The 22,602-nt window shown below is 40.7% G+C and overlaps 2 protein-coding genes across 2 annotated transcripts; one reads left to right on the top strand and one right to left on the bottom strand.

Moving 5' to 3' along the window:
• Window positions 1-510: 510 nt before the first annotated feature.
• On the bottom strand, window positions 511-9,719 carry LOC131243723 (uncharacterized). Its single transcript, XM_058243251.1, has 3 exons — window positions 8,230-9,719; window positions 4,252-4,496; window positions 511-1,215 (listed from the first exon to the last, which is right to left on the bottom strand). Exons 1-3 carry the CDS (start codon window positions 8,679-8,681, stop codon window positions 977-979), a joined length of 936 nt encoding a protein of 311 aa, XP_058099234.1. The 5' UTR covers window positions 8,682-9,719; the 3' UTR covers window positions 511-976.
• Window positions 9,720-17,139: 7,420 nt separating this feature from the next.
• LOC131243722 (DNA-directed RNA polymerase subunit 10-like protein) lies at window positions 17,140-21,885 on the top strand. The gene is made up of 4 exons (XM_058243250.1): window positions 17,140-17,296; window positions 17,444-17,502; window positions 21,407-21,501; window positions 21,773-21,885. Exons 1-4 carry the CDS (start codon window positions 17,261-17,263, stop codon window positions 21,796-21,798), a joined length of 216 nt encoding a protein of 71 aa, XP_058099233.1. The 5' UTR covers window positions 17,140-17,260; the 3' UTR covers window positions 21,799-21,885.
• The last annotated feature ends 717 nt before the right edge of the window (window positions 21,886-22,602 follow it).

Genomic DNA, 22,602 nt, shown 5'->3' with positions numbered 1-22,602 from the left:
CTTCGATGAATGAATGACACCCACCCTCACTCCTGCAGCGAGAACAACCCCATCATCAAATGACATGTTGGGGAGCCTACCTAAAATCAAATCAGTTCCTTCTTTGGGCAGCATTTTCGGTAAAGAATTCGTTGTTGTTTAAGCTTGCTTATGTGAACATGAACAAATTCCTCTGGAAGTATTAGTAATATTTATTAATTACTTGAAATACATCTTAACTAATTAAATTTCAAGTCTCTCGAGTCTATTCAAGTCCACCCGACAAGTTTTCAAGTTTTTGAGCTATGATTAACAGACCTATAATCAAATGGGAGAATACAACAGAAGACAACTCATTTAAAAGCTATTCAAGTCCACCCGACAAGTTTTCAAGTTTTTGAGCTATGATTAACAGACCTATAATCAAATGGGAGAATACAACAGAAAACTCATTTAAAAGCAAAGCCTTCAAAGAGGGATGTTTTTGAAGATAGCATGCTCAAAGGAATCAATCGACCAATGCTGTGAATGTTTGAGGCTTGAAACACCTTCCAAAACTTCACATTTCGCAACAATTCAATGAGAAGAAGAAAACAAGAAGATTGCCCCATGGTTCAAAAACTCAGTGGTTGGACCCAAAATTTTCAACGAGTCTCTTGGAAACTCAGTGGCAAGTTTGACTCGGTTGAGACTCATCAAGTCAGCTTGAAAACTCAGCAACTCGACATTGCTCGACTGAGACACTTTCCCACTCTGCTGCTGGCTCTTGTTTCACAGGAAAAAAAGAAAAAAAGTTGCATGTGACGGGATTAGGAGGGAGCTACAACAGCTAGAAATCCAATCAAGTCAAGCTTTCAAGTTTTTGAACCATGGAAAGAGCTCCCCTCTTTCAAGTTCTTTTACACCAGAACATCACAGATCAAATAAGCATCGACCCATGACCAAAAAAAAGCAGCCAGTGATCCATCAAAACCACCAAGGGATGAGAACCGGCTAATCAGAAGCATTTGAGCCTTGCGAATGTTAAGTAACCTGTGTGACCTCTTGACTCGCTGCATGGCCTGGCCATTATAGAACTACATGCTGTCTCCCTTCCGTCGATTGCTTCACCTGAAGAAGGCTGCCTTCTCTTGCAAGGCCGGGACCCCAACGAGCCACTTTTGTCACCTCCACTCAACTTCATCCTCTCCTCTCGGACTTCATATGTGCGGAGGAGAACCTCAAATGTCCTTATATCTATACACGGGCACAAAAAATATTACTAGGAGTTATTTGATAAATAAAGAAATATTACACGAATTTTAAGTGGCTATAACATGCCCAAGCCTCTATAACTAAAAGGCCAAAAGGTATCGTGTTCTACAAAATCCAGGAGGAAGAGAAATGCAATGGCTACTCATAAGAGGACATCGGATCCCACTCTCCCCATGTGTGACTGTGGAATGTGTAAGATCCAGGTCATTCATCTGGTGGGCTCTACTGTGCATGCTCTGTGGGCGAAAAATGAGTCTGCCACCAGGTGGTGCACGGCGAGTATCGATAAAATGGGCAGTTAAAGAAATTGATCAATGATGCAATTGATGTACAAGTGTGGCCCACACAATAACCAAACAAGGCATTGGACCACTTGATGAACTGCCTGGATCTTGCATCATGCGACACATTGGCTGGTGGGGAAAGTACGGATTGGAATCTTATCATTGCAAGTAGCCATAGTGGGGCTCTCGCTGGAATAAGGCAGGTAAAACCAACCGATTTTTCAACCCCAATCTTCAGTTTCTATCAATAAAACAGAAGAGACCCAAACACATTGCTGATGCAGGTCATGGACCCACAACCAATCTTGGCCCACCGTAGGGCTCAGCAAAACATAGGCCCATAGCCCACCGACGTATGCTGATTATTTACAGATTTAGGGGCCTAAATCAAGGATTGGATTTTACAATTTTAGGGATATACAAGGGGCTGATTTGAAGATGCGATTGATATGATTGACGATATGGGCTGGTTTTAAAGATATAATTACTTTCCTTGTTCGCTTTTTATTATTAGGCTTTTATCATATCAAGGAGGATTAGATTGGTTTGAAATAAATTATAATTGATTTGAAATCAATCTCATAGTTGGAAGGATTTCAATTAAAGATTCATTTAGGATCTATAAAAGGGAGTGGTGTAGGACTTATTCATTCAAATAATTTTCTGAGTGCAGTTTTTCTTTAAATTTTGTAAGAAAAAAAGGTTGATATCAATGAAGGTTCTCACCCTCTCTACTCCATTGTTCTTGTGAGTATATTTTTTTAACTTCTTTGCAATGTGGGTATCGAGATCTCATTGACGAGAGAGAGAGAGAGAAAGAGAGAGAGAGAGAGAGAGAGAGAGACCCATGTTCAAAACTCCCAACTCTCTAATCATGCTTTTAATTTACAAGTCCAATTCAACTGAATCAATGAGGTGGTCGTTGATCACGCAATGGATAGGTAGCAAAATGAGGGCAAGTAACACTGTTTTACTCCTCAAGACCCATTTTAGCCTTTGAGAGTAAGTGCATGTGTGTGTGCGTGGGTGGGTGGGTGCATTTGTGCATGCAAGCGCGTGTGTGGCTGGGTGTGCATGTTTGCATGGGTGTGTGCGTGTGAGCACATGGACATGTGCGATTCCCTAGCCCAATAAATGATTCTTCCTCTCACTCTATGGAAGACAAACTTAGTCCCTTCTGATCTATTGTCAAAGGCTTTGTTGTTGCATCCTTTCTATATTGAACAGTGTCGCCAGAATAGCCGATCTCCATAGCACCGTTCCTTCTTTTTTTTTCCAAAGTCCACTCCAATTTTGGAACAAGGCTGAACCGATGCTGCCATAACCCATTGAATTCCAAAGAGGTCTAATATCCTTCTCATATCTGAGGCAAAGTCGCAATGGATAAGAAGATCTTGAATTGCCCCATCTTCTTACAGAAAACGCACGCATTCATGGTAGTCATTCTTTTTTTTTTGTTCTCCTCCTTTTTTGAAAAGTTTGTGACAGAAAACGCACGCATTCATGGCAGTCATTCTTTTTTGAATTGCCCCATCTTCTTACAGAAAACACACGCATTCGTGGTAGTCATTCTTTTTTTTTCCTTTTTCTTCTTTTTGGAAAAGTTTGCGACAGTCATTCTTCTTTTCCGGAGGATCGATGGTGAGGAATTTTCCTTTAGCGACCAGCCCCCCAACAAAATAAACTCTTAGCAGCCTCCATAGACACCAAATCTGCACCATCAGGTTAATCGATCCTCCCTGATCACCGATAGGTAACAAGATGATAGAAAGTAGACTTAGATGGTTTGGCAACAGAGACCAGGTACTGCACTAGTTATGCATGAGTTTATTCAAGTTGAAGGCTCTAAAAGGGCAAGTAGAAGGCCCAAAAAGACGTGGGTGGAGGTAGTAGGAATAGATTTGATGACCTATGGTTTAACTGAGGATATAGACGTTGATTAAGTGGAATGGCAGAACAAGATTTGTACAGACGACTCTAGATGGCGATGATGAGAACTTCGTTGATTGTATGAAAAGCCACTGACCAATATTCAAAACGCCCAACTCGGGATTGAGTCAGGCTTTCAAGTTTTGAGTTCAGTTCAACTGAGTCAATGAGAATTTCATCGATTGTATGAATGCTTGCCGGGATCAGTCCTCAACAAAGCTAATCCTCTAAAATCCTGGCATTCAAATTTGCCACCCAAAGCTGAGCCAACACTGAGTCAACTGAGACTATGGACTTGAGCATTGGATACAATTAGCATTGTCAAGTGTTTATTGATACTCTTACTTAAAAATGAAAAAAGAATCAGTCTTTGTTGAACAATTGCTAATCATGGAAAGACAAAGAGACCTCACTAAAAGGAAAAATCAAAAGACAGTGGACAAATTCTTGATACAAAGGGCCAATCTGTTAACACCACTGCCTCTCCACCCACAAGGGTAAAATTTTGTGAGTCATTGTTTTTCAACAAATAACTAGGAAATAGTAATTTGTTTATATTTTCAGAGCTTTTCTGAGCCCGCATGTGCATGCAACAAAGCTCATGTACACGCTGCACATGTGCCACGGATGTATGATCAGACCAACCTGATGGATGTATCTTGCATGTAAGTGCCATGCTGGCACATGTGTGGCGTGTACATGAGCTTTATTGCACATGCACCTGCGCTTAGCAAAGCCCATATTTTCAATACAGAAAACTAGTTACCAATTACAAAAATTATGACATAGCTGTGGACAAACCAACCTGTAAAATCAGATCTCATTGTCTCGGAGGAGCGCTGCACTTGTTCGATGCATGGTGAGAACGAGCACAAAACCCCATCCTGCTTCAACATCTTCACAGCAGATGGTATGGCCAACCAAGGTTGGGGGAGGTCAAGGAAAACTGAATCTGCTACCCCACAATATTCAGCAGGAAATCCTTCACCTTGAATATCTCGAACATCTACCGTAATTAAGCTGCTCAATCCAATTCTCTCAAAATCCTCCCTATTGAAAGATAAAACAAAATTATAGTTAAAAACATACTAACATAACCTAGTTTTGCACAAACAGATAATTCAGTTTTGCTAATCCCACATGTATTCAAGGCATGCCTTCACATCCCAGCATGGCACCAGGGTGCAAGACTCAATCAATCCACCAGGTGGGTCACACCTTGTGGATGCCCTTGACCAAAAAATTATTGTCCGATCATTTCCAACCAAAAAGGAGGACGAGGAGGGAAGAATAAGAATAAGAATCAGACCAGTCCACTATTTCGGTGGGCCACAATTTTAGAAAAGAATGTGGAAGAACTCGGCAAGTTTTTTTTTTTTTTTTTGCTAACTGTTCGTTTGTTTCATAAACTGCCACCTGATGATTGGACAAGCCTCATTTGGGCAAGGGCATCCACCTAAGGCACAGCCACACTGGCACACATGGTTGCATGTAGCTGGACTACCATATACACGGCAGGTTTAGAAACCCTCAACATAGTCTGGGATGATTAAGATTTTTCTATTCCCCATGAGAATTCACTAAGAGCCTGTTTGGATTGGTGGAAACCAAAGAGTAGATGAGGAAGGGAAGACATTACATCTGAGGAAAACCGTGGGAAAGTAAACGGTTTCCTTTTCTTTAAGCCGAAAGTGGAAAAGAAAATGACCTTTATAGAGGAAATCTAAGGAAAAGGAAATCGGTTTCCTCAATCTTCATGTCTTTCACAAACAATGAAAACGATGGAAACCATCACATTTGAGGAAATCTATTTCATTTTGCAAGTTACTTTTTGATTTCCACCAATCCAAACAACCCCTAACAGGATGCTCGGATACGAGGAAAACCATGGAAATCTGGTGAAATAGAAAGGTTTTCCGTTGATGTGACCTTTTGTGTTGTTTGGATAGCAAAGAAGATGGTGGATCCCACAAGGCAATAGTTAGCCATTTCCATAGTTTGGATTCTCAAACACAAGTCACAGGGCGACAATTGTGGGACGAATATGAGATTTCCACTTGCTATCCCAACAAGACTCCTAAAAATAGAATCCATGTTCGCATAGTGCATTAGGAAATAATCATTAATCAGGAAATAATCGTTACATGAGGATTGAGATTTCCAATACCACACCAAGGATTCTCCAATCCAAACATGCCTTGAAATCCTTACATATGGATTGAGATTTCCAATCCCACACCAAGGATTCTCCAATCCAAACATGCCTTAAAATTGTTACATGAGGATTGAGATTTCCAATCCCACACCAAGGATTCTCCAATCCAAACATGCCTTAAAAATCACTTCCCCTCCTGACAGCAAGGTGTCAAAATGGAATATGTGCACATGCACCCAACAAGGGAGGGTATGCATTTTGGAGCACTAAACAATCAATTCTGTATGCCTAGCAAGTTCATCCATGCAATCAGGATGTGTGTGGTGGGAGATAGAGTCTATCTAGAAAGATGGCTGTTTTGGATCTTTTATGCAGATCCAAAACTTCAGGAAAATACTGCAGAAAGAGTTGTGCAGTGGAGTTGATCAATCATGGCACTTTATGCTTAAAGATTACATTGAAGCCATACCCTTCTTTGTGTGAATATGCGTGAGCTTATGTAGTTCAACCTTGAACCTATCATAGGCCTCTCAGACCAATTAGACAATCCTCCACTTTAGATCAACTCTAATATTCTCAAATGAAAAGTCTAAGAAATTTGGACAAATAATATAAGACCTAATAGGCTGAACAGTGTTTGTCACGTTTTCTGCTTATAAGGGACTCAATTCTTGAACATGTGGCAAACATGTACACAATCCTAATTAATTATCAGGTAGCCTCCATTTATCATCATTAAAAAAGGTAGCCTCTACCCGGATGGGCCACACACCCCAAAAATCATGTCAATCAGACAATTCTATCCATTTTATTGGAGGGATTTTGGGTAAAGAAAACGAATGATCACAACCATGGTTTAAAATTTTTTTTTTTTTTTTTAAATAAAGATCCTTTCCTTTTCTTCTAGTAATGCTTCATCATCGCCATAATATTTAGGAAACAATATTTTTTTTTTTCTTTACTTTTTGATAATTGAAACAATGTAGTCATTTGCATTACATTGAAGCAAATAAATCTAGCACTGATTCCAAAGAAAATTATAATGGCATCCTAATTTCCATAAATCAAAAGAATATCCACTTCCCACCTTTCCAACCATGCCATCATGCTACACGCAATAAGAAATATGCAAAACTAAGAAATTCATCGCATCCTAATATATCTATAGGAGCCCAGGAGGTATTGTACAATGCTGAACCTGGGAATACGCGTTGTTTGCTTAGTTTCCAGTTTGTTCCATAGTTCTAAAACTCGGTGACTCGACTTGAAACTTTTTTTTTTTTTTTTTCTGTCAGCTTGTTAGCACACCCCACTGTCAGTTCACACTTCACTGTTAGCCACCCCCACTAGGGATCGATACCAAGACCCCAGTGTTGAAACGAGGTATATTTCACTCAGTCTACCACTTGAGCTATGGATCAGGGTGTGACTCGACTTGAAACTTGCCAAGTCAACTTGATGAGATTTCGAGATGACTCATTGTGAAACTCGGAGGCGAGCTTGACTCAGTGACTTGGCCAGACTAGTCAAATAAATCTAGCATTGATTCCAACGAAAATTATAATAACAACCTAACTTCCACAAATCACAAGAATATCCTCTTCCCATCTTTCCAACCATGCCATCATGCCACGCGCAATAAGAAATAGGCAGAACTAAGAAATTGATTTTATTATTTATTTTTTTCTTGAGAGAGAGAGAGAGAAAGAGAGAGAACTGAATTTTCTTAAAAGCACGCCAATTAAAAGCAAAAGAATACAACCCAAATCTATGACTCAAAAAAAGAAACTGGGCATGTCCTAATATATCTAAATGAGGCATTGTACGGTGCTCGACCCAGGAATACACATTGTTTGCTTAGTTTCCAGTCTGTACCATAGTTCTAAAACTCAGTGACTTGACTCAAAACTCAGCTGAGTCAACTCTGCTCAACAAGATTTCAAGCAGAGTCATCGCGAGCAAACACAACTCAGTCAAGACTTGGATAGACGGGTCAAGTCGGTTTGCTCACTCAATTGAATTGACACAGCTGAGTCAGTCGCAGGGTGATTGCTTTCATAATAAAATATAAAAAGTGCATAGTGTGAGATTTGAACCCTGACCTTCTTTAAAGAGTTGAACGACTCTACCAACAGGCTATGCAGTTCATCTATGATAATTTATGTCAATTTTTATATTCATGCCTACTAAATAGGTATTACTACTTAATAGTCATTAATTTAATAGTTAAATATAAAGTTGAGTCAACTCGACCCAATCTGGCTGGACACTGTCTCGGGTTGAGTTTTCAGGTTTTTGAACTATGGTTCATACAAGTGGGGCTCATGCACCAAAAATCTCCTAGACAAAAATCCAAACCCTTCAATTGGTAACCAAAAAATAGATTAAGAAGGTCAAGTAAAATAATAAAAACAATGCCAAAACTCAAAATGGCTAGGAACTTCCAATCTTGAAGATTTTTGGTGTTATCAGGCATTGGGTTGGATTGCTGAACCATGGGCCCCACCTGAACAACCAAACAACTCAATACATATTCCCTGGTTAGGCAATGCATAATACCTCCTATCTATAGTTCCATGAGATATCAACCATATACTCTTGACATCATCCAGGAATTTGATGCCTTACCTAGCTGAGGCAGCCCTTTGTTCATGAAAGTCAAACGTGTAAACATGACCGGAAGGCGCAACAGCCCTTGCAAGAGAGGTAGTGAGGGAGCCACTGCCGGTGCCTGACTCAAGAACCAAACACCCAGGTACAATTTCTAAGTAGGAAATGACAAAGCTGATATCCGCAATATATAGAATCTGGGTCCTATGGCTTAAAACCAGTGTCCACAGCTCTGGAGTAGGAGCTAAAAGATAAACAAATCCGCCTTTATTGCTCAGCACCTTCGACCCAAAAGACCTTCCTATCCAGTCGGAATGTTTGAAAATGCCAAATCGGTTCTGAAGCTCTGAACCTTGGCATACTTTGATGGCCTTCATGTTGTCATGTCTCTCATACACAATAATGAGGTCACCATCGGAGATGCGACGCTGGAAAGAATTCTTCTTTGCAGGATCGATGGGTAACATCATGAAAATAGATGCACAATATAATATGACTCCAATGCACTTTTAGCTGCCACAAATAAATTTTGTTAGCAGTTGGAAAATGAACATGCATAATAGAATTATGAAATGAGGCCACTCTTTATACCCATCCACATGGATAAATACACTCATCTTTTCTACTTTCGGTAATACAACAATACAAGGCCATGCTATTGTATTACTGAAAGAAGCCCAAGTGTATTTATTAGTCAAGGTGGGTATCTATGTCAACTAACTCATGCAAAATGTAATTGCCAGAAAGAAAATGTGATTGACTCAGGTATTCATGTTATATGGTAGCCGTTGAAAACAGCATCTGCCTGGGTGTACATGTATAGTGTCCTTGGGCATTGAGTCTGTACAAGTGGGGCACGTGTCCAGTGATGATCTGATGGGATCTAACATGGACAAGCCATCTCTGAAAAAACTCCCTGAAGGGATTAAGCGAACACTAACACACATGTCCTACAAATATACAGTTTAGAAATATATAGTCATGATCCACAGACAAACACTGGAGAAGAAGGCTAAGAACTAAATGGCTACCACCAGCTGCTCTGGGAGATTTTCGGGGCATGCACCATCCACAGCAGGACACCATCATATCAGTGCAGCTCTAAATCACCAGATGGTGCGCCCCATTTCTAGGAACTCGCTGCATCAAGGACAACATACATATCCTCAGGGCTGAGGAAGGAATTATATGATACTTGACCCGTGTCTTTGCACAGTATACAGGGTCCCATTGTAAAAGTTGGGGTAATGGTCCTGTAATCTTGACTATTGATCTCTTTAGTCCTGCCATGGACAGACCATGCCCCAAAATCTTGCAGATTGGAAGATCATAGCAACCAATGCTTGGGACTCTTTTATCATTAGAAAAAGCGGCTACTTTCAATGGGACATGGAAAGCTGTTCTGTTATTCTTAACCATCTAATTGCGGGCAACAGATAGATATGTAACCACCGTCCTATCAATGAGATTTTTTGGGCAAGGTCCATCCATGGTGGAGTGCAACAACTAGTGGTCTAGACTAGAAAGCCATGGGCCCTACTTGTCAAAATCGAGAATCTGTGTTAATCTTATTTTTTAAAAGGTAATGATTTTATTAGAAAGGCCAAAATGGCTGTAAAAGACAACAAAACCACCCAAAGGGGAGACAAAAGGGGACACTCAACAAGGGCGTTAACATACGAGGCCCACTCAATTACATCTAATTTAGCCCTCCCGCTGTGGTTCCTAAGCACCGGTTATTTCTCTCTCCATAAAGCCCCCCTAGATGGAGACCGGCATCACCCACGACACACTAAACTCTACTAAGAACCTCAACCAGAGCTTGTTAGTAAAAAGAAAATGCATGAAGAGATGTATAACCGATTCCACATTCTGCATACATGTCACACAAATATTGGTAATCACCATCTTCCTCTTCTGAAGATTGTCAGCCATAAGCACCGTATTCTTGCCCACTTACCATGCCAAAGCTGATAATGCCACGCGAAAAAGAGGTGTGCCCTTTGCACCCTCTTGAAAATATCCACAAATCATCCCGTATAATGAAATAACCAAGAAGACCCTGCCTGACTTACTGATATTCCATTTCAACTCATCCTTAATGCCTTAATTGGGATTGATGCTTTGGAGCCGCACCAATAGACAAATTAGCTCTTCCTCTTCCCCATCCAACAAGTTCCGCCGACAGGGAGTAGACCATACCACCACATTACCTGAAATTGAATAGCACCGAGCAATGGGTATGTTCGGTTCCGAAGATAATCAAGCTAGCCTTGAAAACACATCGCAGAGTGACCTTCACTTGTCCAACGACCTCCAAAAACCAAATCCTCTTTCCATCTCCTAAAGAGAATCCAATCCCTTCCTTGAACCTGCTCCCCAACCTGATAACAAACTACCATAGTGTCAAGGTACTGTAAAGAGATTACTCTTCGCCCACCACTCTCTCTCCTTAACTTCATCCTTCCTAGCCAACCCTCTTTCGCACCAAATCTCCACAACCATTTCCCAATCAACGCCTTGTACATAGGCTCCAACTTCTTTATACCTGCACCCCTTCCTCATACAGATTGGAAACTCTGTCCCACTTCAACTGATGAAACTTATGACTCTTACGCTCCATGCCATATGAAATATTGTCTTAACTTCTCCGACCTTTGTCTAGCACATTCTTCAAGCACCTGAACAAGGACATGAAGTTTTAAAAAATTTTAAAATTTTTTTTTTAAAAAAAAAAACGAGATTCGAGAATGCTACTTTAGTTAATATTAGCCTACCTTCCAAAGTGAGATGTCGATTCTTCCACCTCGACAACTTCCTCTCAACTCTTTCAACAACCTTATCTCACAAATGCTTCACAGGCTTATTGATACATAAAGGAAGACCAAGGTACATGAAGGAAATGACCTTACCCTACAGCCAAACACTCCCGCAAACTTCACCTCTTTCGAAATACCAACACTCGACATCTTGCTTTTGAGGATGTTGCCTTCAGGCTTGACACCGCCTTGAAGCACCTAATAATATTACTAAGGTTATCCATTTCAGCCTCTTCTACATCACAAAAAAGGATGGTATCATCGGCAAATTGGAGATGGAACACTTGGAGCATTGTTTTATCCATTTTAAACCGCTTATAAGGCTCGCCACCAACCCTTTATCCAATATCTTGCTGAGAAGTTCTGCTGCCACCACAAAACAAAAAGGAGGGCAACAGGTCCCCTTGGCCAAGCCATCTTAATGCTCTAAAAAGCCTTTTGGAAATCCATTTTCCAAAATCGAAAATTTAACCGACCGAATGCATTCTTGAATTCACCTTCTTCATCTTTGCCTGCAACTTGTCCGACCCATCATATAATCAAGAAAATCCCAATCCATATAATCGAGCCAACCATCAGTTCAACTCTCTTTGGCACCTTCAATCAACCTTAGTTTCAATCAGTGTTTTAAAACCCAGACCGCATTCAACCCCTCTGCAGGTGGATCACTCCAAACCAACCAACTGCCAGTTCAACTGCACCTTCAACCTGGACCAGAGCCCAATCCAATTTCTTGTGGGCAGTTATGGCCAAACTGGCCAACCACCAGTTCAACTCTTGAACCCATCAAACCACATGATGGTCGTATTTAAATTAATTGCAAGTACAGAAAAATCACGAGAAAATCAGAAGAAGAAGGGAAAAAAAACTCCTAGATTGAAAAGTACTAACCCTTCAACAATATTTTAATTTTAAAAATTTAAAATTTAAAATTTAAAATTTAAAAAAAAATTTAAAAAAAAAAAAAAAAAAAAAAAAACCAGCAATGGATCACATTCAACTGAAAAAGAAAAAAGGAAAAACAGCTACAGATTCTACAGCTAGGATCTTCCAATCCAGGGAATCACATTGGCCCAACACGTCGATGGTTCCCTACTTGTACAAACTGAAAGCAAACGGTAGTACCATCCATCCTAGCATTCCTGTTTGGATGCCCGTAAGTTGGGTAAGTCGGAAGTAACTTACAGGGAAGTCACCTACAGGTGGTGTTTGGGGGAGAAAAATCACCTGTAAGTCACTTACAGGCAAATCTACCAAAAAACTGCAGGGGGGTGGGGGTGAGAAGTCACTTCCCTGTAAGCCACTTACAGGCTCAACGGTCGGATTTTTAAAAGGAGGGGAAGAGGGAGAAACGCACCAAAGGGGATTGAAGGTTTCGTCTCTCCGTCCCAGGCTCTCTCCTCCTCCCTCTCTGCAATCTCTCTTTGCAATTACCGCCTTCCGTCTCTTCTCCTCCTGGAACGGTAGGGTTTCATCAACCCTTTTTTCCTCTTTGAAAACGGTAGTGGCATGACGTTACTCAATAAGGCACTCTCACTTATACGCACCTGCGCATGTGATTTTCCAATCTATATGAGGAAGGGGTGCAGGCATAAAGAAATTGGAGCATATGAATAAGGCGTTGATTAAGAAATGGTTATGAAGATTTGGTGCGAAAGAGGGTTGGCTAGGAAGGATGAAGTTAAGGAGAGAGAGTGGTGGACGAAAGAGTAATCTCTTTACAGAACCTTGACAATATGGTAGTTAGTTATCAGGTTGGGGAGCAGGTTCAAGGAAAGGGATTGGATTCTCTTTAGGAGATGGAAAGGGGATTTGGTTTTGGAAGGATGTTTGGACAAGTGGAGGTCGCTCTGCGATGTATTTTCAAGGTTAGCTAGATTATCTTCGGAACCGAACATACCCATTGCTCAGTACTATTCAATTTCAGATAATGTGGTGGTATGGTCTACTCCTTGTTGGTGGAACCTATTGGAAGGGGAAGAGGAAGAGCTAATCTGTCTATTAGTGCAGCTCCAAGGCATTAATCTCAATTAAGGCATTAAGAATGAGTTGAAATGGAATAACAGTAAGTCAGGCAGGGTCTTCTTGGTTATTTCATTCTACAGGATGATTCGTGGATATCTTCAAGAGAGTGCAAAGGGCACACCTCTTTTTCGCGTGGCATTAGGAGCTTTAGCATGGTCAGTGGGCAAGAATACGGTCCTTATGGCTGACGATCTTCAGAAGAGGAAGATGGTGATTACCAATATTTGTGTGACGTGCGATCTTCAGAAGAGGAAGATGGTGATTACCAATATTTGTGTGACGTGTATGCAGAATGTGGAATCAGTTATACATCTCTTCATGCATTGTCTTTTTGCTAATGAGCTCTGGTTGAGATTCTTAGTAGAGTTCAGTGTGTCGTGGGTGATACCAGTCTCCATCTAGGGGGGGTTTTATGGAGAGAGAAATAACCGGTGCTTAGAAACCATAGTGGGTTAGTCTCAAAGGTTTTTGGGAGGGCTAAATTAGATGTAATTGAGTCGGCCTCGAATGTTAACGCCCTTGTTGAGTGTCCCCTTTTGTCTCCCCTTTGGGTGGTTTTGTAGTCTTTTACGGCCATTTTGGCCATTCTAATAAAATCATTACCTTTTTAAAAATGAGATTAACACAGATTCTCCATTTTGACAAGTAGGGCCCATGGCTTTCTAGTCTAGACCACTAGCTGTTGCACTCCACCATGGATGGACCCTGCCCAAAAAATCTCATTGATAGGACCAGTGTTTAAATTATTGGCGACAATATCGAATTGTCGCCGATAATATCGGGCTCAGCGATACCGAAAACCCATTTGTTCGAATCGCTGCCAGATATCGTCGATAATGTCGTCGATATTTTCGAAATATTGCCGATATTTTCGAAGGGTGGGAACTGTAGCCAACAAGAGATGTTTTCAGCGATAAAATCGTCGAAATCAAAAACAAAAAACGCAAGAAAATACCTTTTTTTCGCCCGGATCTGGTTGAAAACACGAATTTCAAGAGCTTCACGGCTATTGAGTGCGGATCGGCAACTTTCCGGTAAGATTCAACCCAAAAAAATCAGCTTTTCCGTCGAAAAATCCTCCGGCAGCTTCTCAAGAAAAAATCGGCTTGCGGGCTATGAAAATCTCGAAATTTTATTGGAAAATAAAGGGTTTTTTTTTTAAATTTTGGGATGAGGGAGAGGGATTTTCGAGTTGAAAATCCAGAGTTTTGGTGGGAAGGAGAGGATTTTCAGGTTTTTACGGAAATTGGGGACGGGATTTCATTTTAAACGGGGGTTTGGGTTTTGACGGTGCAGGTTGGTGCTCCGTGGGCCCCACAATGATGCATTTGTTGTATCCATTCTGTCCATCAATTTCTAAATATAATTTTAGAGCTTGATAAAAAAAAAATAGTAGATCTAATACTCAGGTGAACCACACCACGGGAAAAATGTAGTCATTAAATGTCCACCATTTAAAAACTCCTGGGGCCCACTGTAATGTTTATTTGATATCCAAGCTGTTGCTTAGGTCTTAAATACCTGGATGAAGGGAAAAAAGAAATATCAGGTTGATCCAAAACTTTCGTAGCCCACCGGAAGTTTTTAATGGTAGACCGTATACGTTCAATCAACATTGTGTGGTCCACTTGAGATTTTGATCCATCTCATTTTTGACTATTATCATAAAATAATCTATAAAAATGGACCGATGGAATGGATTAAACATATGCATCATGGTGGGACCACAGAGCATGGACCAGTGGCGAGGCTTTAAATCAGACCACGTACTGAGCTACTCAGTACGCTTTTATGGTAGTGAGTCAACTCATTTGGGCCCATTGTTAATGTATGTGATTTATCCGTACCTTCTATCCAATTTTTCTGCTAATTTTAGTGGTTGATCCCAAAATTTAAGTAAATCCAAATTTCAAATGGACCATACCATGGGAAACATTGTGGAATAATGATTTCCACTGTTGAAACCTTGTTAGGGCCTAGGGTTATGTTTATTTGTCATCCAACCTGTTCATAAGGTTGAACGGACCTCGATGAAGCGAAAACACGAATATCAGTTTGAGGAAAAGCTTTCGTGGCCTCCATGAATTTTTCAATGCTAAAGGTTCAATCACATCATTTCCTATAATGTGATCTACCTGAGCGGTTTATATTCTTTCATTTTGTTTTGTGGTAAAGCCATCAAATTATATATTAAAATGGTTGAACAGAGTAAATAAAATAAATAAATAATGGTGAACTCTACGGTGTTTACTCAGTACACTAAGGGCGTGTTTGGGCGTTGGGATTGGAAGGGATTCGGTGGGATGGGATTCAAAATACATAATTACCCCGTTGCCATGGGATAAGAATAATTCCATGCTTTGTTGGTAATCCGGTGGTACATTGAATGGATATACTAACCATCATTCGAAGTTATTGAGAATAACATACATGTGTTATATCTAGACCGTTCATTTGTTTTGTAACCTCATTTTATGGCATGGTCCTAAAAATGAGGTAGATCCAAAACTTATATAGCCCCATTGAAGTTTTCAATGGTAAGTATTCAATCCCTGTTGCTTTCTATGGTGGGGTCCACCTGAGCTTTAGATTAACTTGATTTTTTGGTCCATGCTCTAAACTAATCTCAAAAAATGGGTGGACGGTGTGGATCTAACCTGCACATCATAGTGGGACCTACACAACTTGCTAACATTGAGTGAAATTGGCATGGGACCCAATGCAATTCCATCGACAGCTTTTCCATCCTCCCCAAACATGGAGTGGAATTGGCACGGGACCAGATGCAATTCCATCCCACCTAATCCTTTCTAATCCCAGTGCCCAAACACGCCCTAAGGGTACTGAACAACTCAGTAAGCAATCCGCTTCCTACCGGAACCAAATTGGCTGGTGTAACTCAAGGCTTGTATCTCCTAAAATTCCATTATTTTTAGTACATCAGCTCAAGGGGCGCACACCCTTGATTTTTATAAGGTTCCCACCACCACATGCATGTCAAATCCACTTTGGTCCAATGGATGTGCAATCACAAGTTAGCTCATGTCCAAAGGACCAGGCTAACTAATGATTAAAGAGGGCCCCAACAAAGGAATACAATTAGAGTTAAGAGAGAGCCATTCACTTTTGATTTTTACAAGGCCCACTGTTATAATTATTAAAAATCCACTTTAAGCCGAAGAACTTGAAAACAAGTGCATGTATGATTCAAGTAAGCCATACCAAGGAAAACTAGGGCTGTACATGAACCGAGTTAGCTCGGTTAGCTCGCTCAACTCGACTCGAAATAACTTGATTTGAAATTGAGTTCGAGCTGAGTCGAACTGAATTTTTTAGCTCGAAAAAATTTCAAACTGAGTTCGAGCTTGGCCGAGCTTAGCTTGACTCGACTCTGATTGAACCCCAACTCGAATCAAACCACTTCGGTGACTGAGTTACTTTGATATTGATGTTGCTCACCAAGTGTTTGATGAAATGCCCCAACGAAGTGTCAGCTAGTGGCAAGGAATGTATGCATATGAAATAAATACCATTTTTTCTCGATTTTGATGCTGCCTACGAAGTTTTTTATTATATACCTGTAAAATTACTACTGCTATTTTACCTAAAGTGAGAATTTGAAGGTGTAATTCATGTGTTTGTGAAAATGCTACATAGGCGAATTCAATTTGATCTTGGCTCGAAAGTCTGAGTCAGAACACACTTTCGAGCCAAAAGTGTTGAGTCAAAACACACTTTCACCTGACCAGACCAGACCATACCATACCAGATTTTATCCGGGTCTAAAAGTGTGAGTCAAAACACAGTCGATTTCTCAGTTGTCAAAAATTGGAAGTGGACCATCTGCTATTTCATGATTGCCTGGGGCGTTTTTATTTTCCATCCCACAGTATTGTAATCTGTTTATTTATTGGTGACTAAGCTCCGCTATCTCAGCGGTCCGTCTCCTTTTTTATAATTTTGTCTTTTATTCTAATGAAAGTGACTGTTACTTCTAAAGAAATTTTAAAAAATAAAATAAATTGGAAGTGGACCCGGACCCGGACCCGGACCATCTACGAGCGATCGGGTCCATCAGGGGACATCCAGGGTTATTTATAGTAATTTCGTGCACAAACAGCTTCTCCGACTATTTATTTTTCGAAGCAAGCAAGGCATCCCAGTCCGAGCGAACGCGAGCGAGCGAGAGAGAGAGAGAGGAGAGGATGATCATCCCCGTTCGCTGCTTCACATGTGGAAAGGTAACCAATAGGGTTTTGATTGTAGTCTGTAGTGTTTGTTGCATCTCTGTTCTTGTTCGGACGTTCTCTTTCCCTTTCTAGGGTTTTCATATCGGTATCTGATCTTTTCTAGGGTTTTCTTTTTATTGCAAATGGTTTCTTTTTCAGGTGATTGGTAACAAATGGGACACTTACCTTGACCTTCTCCAAGCCGATTACACTGAAGGGTGAGTACCATTTCTCTGCAGGATCACACGTGTGTAAAAGTCTCACACACCAAGGTTTTGCAAATGGGTATTTGTGCCCCGTACCGGCCACCACTATCGCGTGGTTTCTGTTAATTTCACGTCGATATAGCTGGATTGTCTTTGGACAAAACCAGTTCATATCAGAAGACGTGTTGGTTTTGGACGGTAGTCTAATCCTTAGCATGTACAACTGGTTGGAGGATATTGTTAACATCCAACCATTGCATAACTGCTTGTGTTACGTGGATGACTTTCAGCCGTACAACGGGTTGGCTCCACCATGGAAATAACCGAGCACGCAAATCAGACCAATCTACTTGTCAGGTGGCGGACACGTATTTTTTACCATGCTGAAGGTGGTTGTCAATTATTTTCTATGGTGTGGCCCTCATGATGAGCGGGTTGGTTTGGTTCTTGCATCAGATTCTTCACGGTGGAGCCTACCTTCCTGACTGGTTGAATGTGGTACTCACTTGACATGCCGACATTTATAACTATGGTCCAACTGGTCACGTGTGGGACCTGCTGTGTGTGTTTGTCTGTATGCTTGCCTGCATACACACATTTGCATGTGTGGGTGTGGATGTATGTATGGCGGGTTCTATACGTCTGGAGGCACGACAGTTTCATGTCTCCAAATTATGAACCAGACATGTGGCACGTGTGTATGATCTAAACCGAACATCCCGCAAGCTAAATTGTACCTCCTAATTGTGTATTAGTCACATGGCCCATGTGTATGATGACCTAAACCAAACATCCTACAAGCCCGTGCCTCCAAATTATATACTGTACATGTGGCACATTTGTATGATGGTCTAATCCAGACATCCTACAAGCTCCACCATTGAGTAGCCCATGACTAAAAAATGCTTCAATTTTATTATCTTAACCGTCCAATAAATGGACTTTTTTTATCACTGAATGTGATCATCATCAAACACATATTTGTGTGAATGACTGGACTTTTTTCTCACTGAATGTGAGCAATTGGTATATATATATATATTAGGATTCATTGGTATACCACTGATTAGAATGCTAAGATCATTTAAACATTGTGGTTTTGTTCAAGGTCCATTCACTATGAAATAACCAAGTGAACATCTTCAGTTTTGTTCAAGGTCCATTCATTATTGAAATTACCGAGTGAATGTCTTCGATTTTGCCCATATATGTCATTTGTACAAAAATGATATGGAGGCACAAAAATACTATGCCTCCAGAGTCCAAAGGCACTGAATTTTCTCCCTAACACACATTTACTTCCTGAGGATAGAACATTAGATTCGATTTATTACTGTAAGGGCAAATAGAGGCCATGCCAAATAATGGGACGAGGCTGATATTTATTGATATTTAAATCACCAGACAAGAGAGATGTAGAGTTGTCTAGGGTGCTTAACAAGCATGCACATGGGAATGAGGGGATTTGTCTAATCAATCCTAGGTGGGAGAAATCCATGGATGTGGTGGCGAAAATGGAGTTTTGACTTGTGCGGTTGGATATTGCCATTATTAATGGTTAGGATCAGTTTGAGCAGATGGGCAACATCATATAGGGACTTGAGAGTGGGCTTGAGCAACTCAAGGGGGAGATGTTGGGTTCTCTAAGCATCAGTGTCAAGAGAGGGAAGCCTTTAAGGCCATGGTGTTGGAGATCCTCGCCATGTTGAGGCAGCAGGTTGTGAAAATGCTTATGGCAATTCGTATCCTAGGCACGACATGCGCATGTCCATGATGACGGTGAATATTGACGATGGAAATTGCCAATTGATAAACAAACTCCATGATTAGTTGAGCAACTTGGCTATAAATTGATAGAGATCGGCTTTTTGGTTTCAGGATCCCATGAAGGACTTAGTGATAGAAGTTCAAATACCAGGAAATCAAAGGCTTCATGGCCCTCTTTCTCCTCTCTCACTCATAAGAGTAGAAACGAAGTAGGGAATAAAAAAAAAACAAAACAAAGCTAGGGCTTGCTCATGTATGGAGCGGAGCCTTTTATTGATAAACCAACCAATAAGGTCTTTTCTACAAATCTTACCCAATCACAAAAAGACTTCAATCCCGTAACAATCAATTGTAATTTTTTAAAGACTTTAAAACTATCTATCAATAAGAAGAGAGTTTGTAAAATAAGGAAAGCGAAAGCAGGAAAAAGTTCTCGTGTCTCTCTTGCATCGTAGTGGGGTTGGTGCATAACATTTGGTGTTTGAACATTAGTTGCAGGATTCTTCCAAGTAGGTGTTGCTCTTGCTTTGAATTCCCGCTTCAAAATTTTGCTCCTATTCCTACTCCCGCTTCCTAACTATTTATACTAATTTACATTTGAAAGAAACACCTCTGCACTCCCACATTGTACAAAAAGAGGCCAGTCCATCAGTTGTCTCTCACTGTAATGCCATTGTACAAAACTAGGCCAGTCCATCAGTTGTCTCTCACTGTCTAATGCCTCTGTAAAAAGTAGGCCAGTCCCATGTCTGCACATCCAATGGTCCACAATGTTAGCCTAAAATTTTCCTATACATCCATTTTATTTGCAAACTGTAGCTCACTGATTAGTAGAGTGCCCCAATTTTTTTGGAAGAGAATATACTGTCTAGAATTAATATGATGGTTGGATTGAACCACATGTTGGCCATGCATATATATGGCTCCCTTGTAAATGTGAGTCTGTGGATAAACCAGAGCTTGGTAAAGTTGTAGCTTAGAGAGGGGATTCTTTCAATAGGGTAATATGCATTTTTTCATAGGCTAGAGAAAAGTAAGAAGGCACAATTTTTGTGGGCATGGTTTTGTCATATTACTCACAGAATTATAGCTAGGTAGATGGAAGTGAGATGTGTCCTTGGAGTTTTATGTGATAACCGGATAGCAATTAAAACTGAATGGGAGATTTTATAAGATAGTACTTGTAAGACAGGCCATAGTTTGTGGGACAAAATGTAGGGGGGTGAAGGATGTTCATAGGACGAGTGTAGCTCATATGAGGATGTTTAGATGGTTGAGGGGCAAGATGAGAAAGGATAGAATTAGAAATGAACGCATTAGGGGAATTTAGGGTAGCTCAAATAGGTGTAATAAGAATATGGTTGGATTGTTTGGAAATTTGCTGTGGAGAACAAGAATTGAACTGACTAGGAGTGAGTTGGTTCAAGTTGAAGGCTCTGAAATGGTCAGGGAAGGCTTAAAAGGATATGGATTGAGGCAGTGAGAAAAGATTTGATGACTTATGGTTTAATTGAGGATGTCGTTGTTGATAGTGTGGAATTACGTGGCCAGGCTGGGCCTGGATTTTGAACTGGCCAGGTTGGCCCTATTAAAAAAAATTATTATGCCAGGACTGGGCCCAGGCCATTGCCAGCCTTGAATTCTTGTAGCCGATCTCCAACTAGTTGGTATATGGCTTCGATGATGGTGGTGGTGGTGGTGGTGGTGGTTTTGTCATATAAATTAAGGGTTATTTTGGTCTAGTAAAAGTTCTAATAAAATAAATGATTTTAAAAATGAAATCTGAGTATACATTTTAACTTCTAATAGTGTAGTATACTGGTATGTACACCATGTACAGAGACACTTGCACATTTTCATCTTCCATTAAGGTGGCTCCTTTGGAGAAGGATGCAAATGGCATTGCACCATATATTTTAATGAACACTGGTTTTAAATCAGAAGTGCACCTTGTTGGGAAAGCACGGAAATCCCACTGTCCGTTGAGCAGAATGGAGGATGTCTATCAACCCGCTCAATGCAGCAAGTAGGCAACCATGCCATTCTGCTCAATGTGAATATAATAACTTCCAAATTCACCCTCAATCTTGCTTATATAAAAGGTTATGGAGTTCAGTGGTTGGTAATAAATTCCCCGTGATGCATGCAGAGATGCTCTTGATGCTTTGGGCTTGGTCCGCTATTGTTGCAGACGGATGCTCATGACCCACGTCGACCTCATCGAGAAGCTCCTCAATTACAACAGTAAATCTCTCCCTTCCTGCTCACTAAGTCAAGAGCTTGTAACCGTTGATCACGTTGAGCTAGTGACAAGAGCAGGCACACTTGGTCAAGCAAGCACCTACTTAAAAAATCTTAGTGCATCCTGCCTCTTCCCACCACTCTATCTTGATCCAACGGTCTCAAGGTTCACCAATAGCTATTTTGTGCTATTCTTGTCAACTCCAAGCAGCTTGTTTCCCTTTTCTCACTTCTATATGGATTTGTTTCACTAATGCATGTTATTTTATTACAGCTCTGGAGAAAAGTGAACCCAATTGAAATGGCGGCGTGCTTATTGAAAGTTTTTGGAAGCTTATGCGGTTTGTGTGGTCTTGGTGACCCACTTTGTATGCGAGTTCAATGGTCAAAACAGGGACCTTTGTGTTTGGCCGTTGATTAAGTTTATCAGTGCAGAAGAACTTGGAACTTATTGAGGAATATGTTGTTATGTTAATAGCTACCGTGGTAGACTAACTCAGGGATTGAAAATCGGTTTTTGGGCACTGTATCAGTCACTACCAAAACTTGTATGCTCCATGTTGGGTTATCTGGGCCTGTAATGAGCTGTATAACACAGCGGTATGGTTTATGGACAAAACCAGTAACTGCTGGGCTTTAAGTAACTGTTCTGGACAGGGTTTTAAGACTTGCGTGCCTTGACTCGAGAAGGAACGTGTCTAAAAACCATGGTTCTAGATCATACTTAGCCCAGGATCACCTACTTGTCATGCAGCTCTCATTCCTGCCAATATGCACCATGCGTAGAACATCCCAAATGGTAGTTTGCAAAAGAAGATCACTCAGTCTAAAAAATCTGGCTGATCCCCTCATTGTTTGGGCCACACTTGTAAATTGATGGTCGGTTGTCCATTGATTCCAACGGTGTGGACCACCTAATGAGTGGGCTGCTGGTACCTCCAGCATCTTGGAGGCGATCCACTTCTACTTGCTAAACTCTAACTCAAGGTAGAGAATGAGGGAGCAATTTTTTAATCATTGTAGTCATGAGATTTGGATCCAGGAAAGATGCTCTGCTTGAGATGATTCGGTTTGTTCATTAGCATAGTTAAAAAATTTCGATTG

Source organism: Magnolia sinica, chromosome 4 (assembly GCF_029962835.1).
Source record: "Magnolia sinica isolate HGM2019 chromosome 4, MsV1, whole genome shotgun sequence".
Classification (NCBI taxonomy): Eukaryota; Viridiplantae; Streptophyta; class Magnoliopsida; order Magnoliales; family Magnoliaceae; genus Magnolia; species Magnolia sinica.
This window is presented reverse-complemented; position numbering and strand designations above follow the sequence as displayed.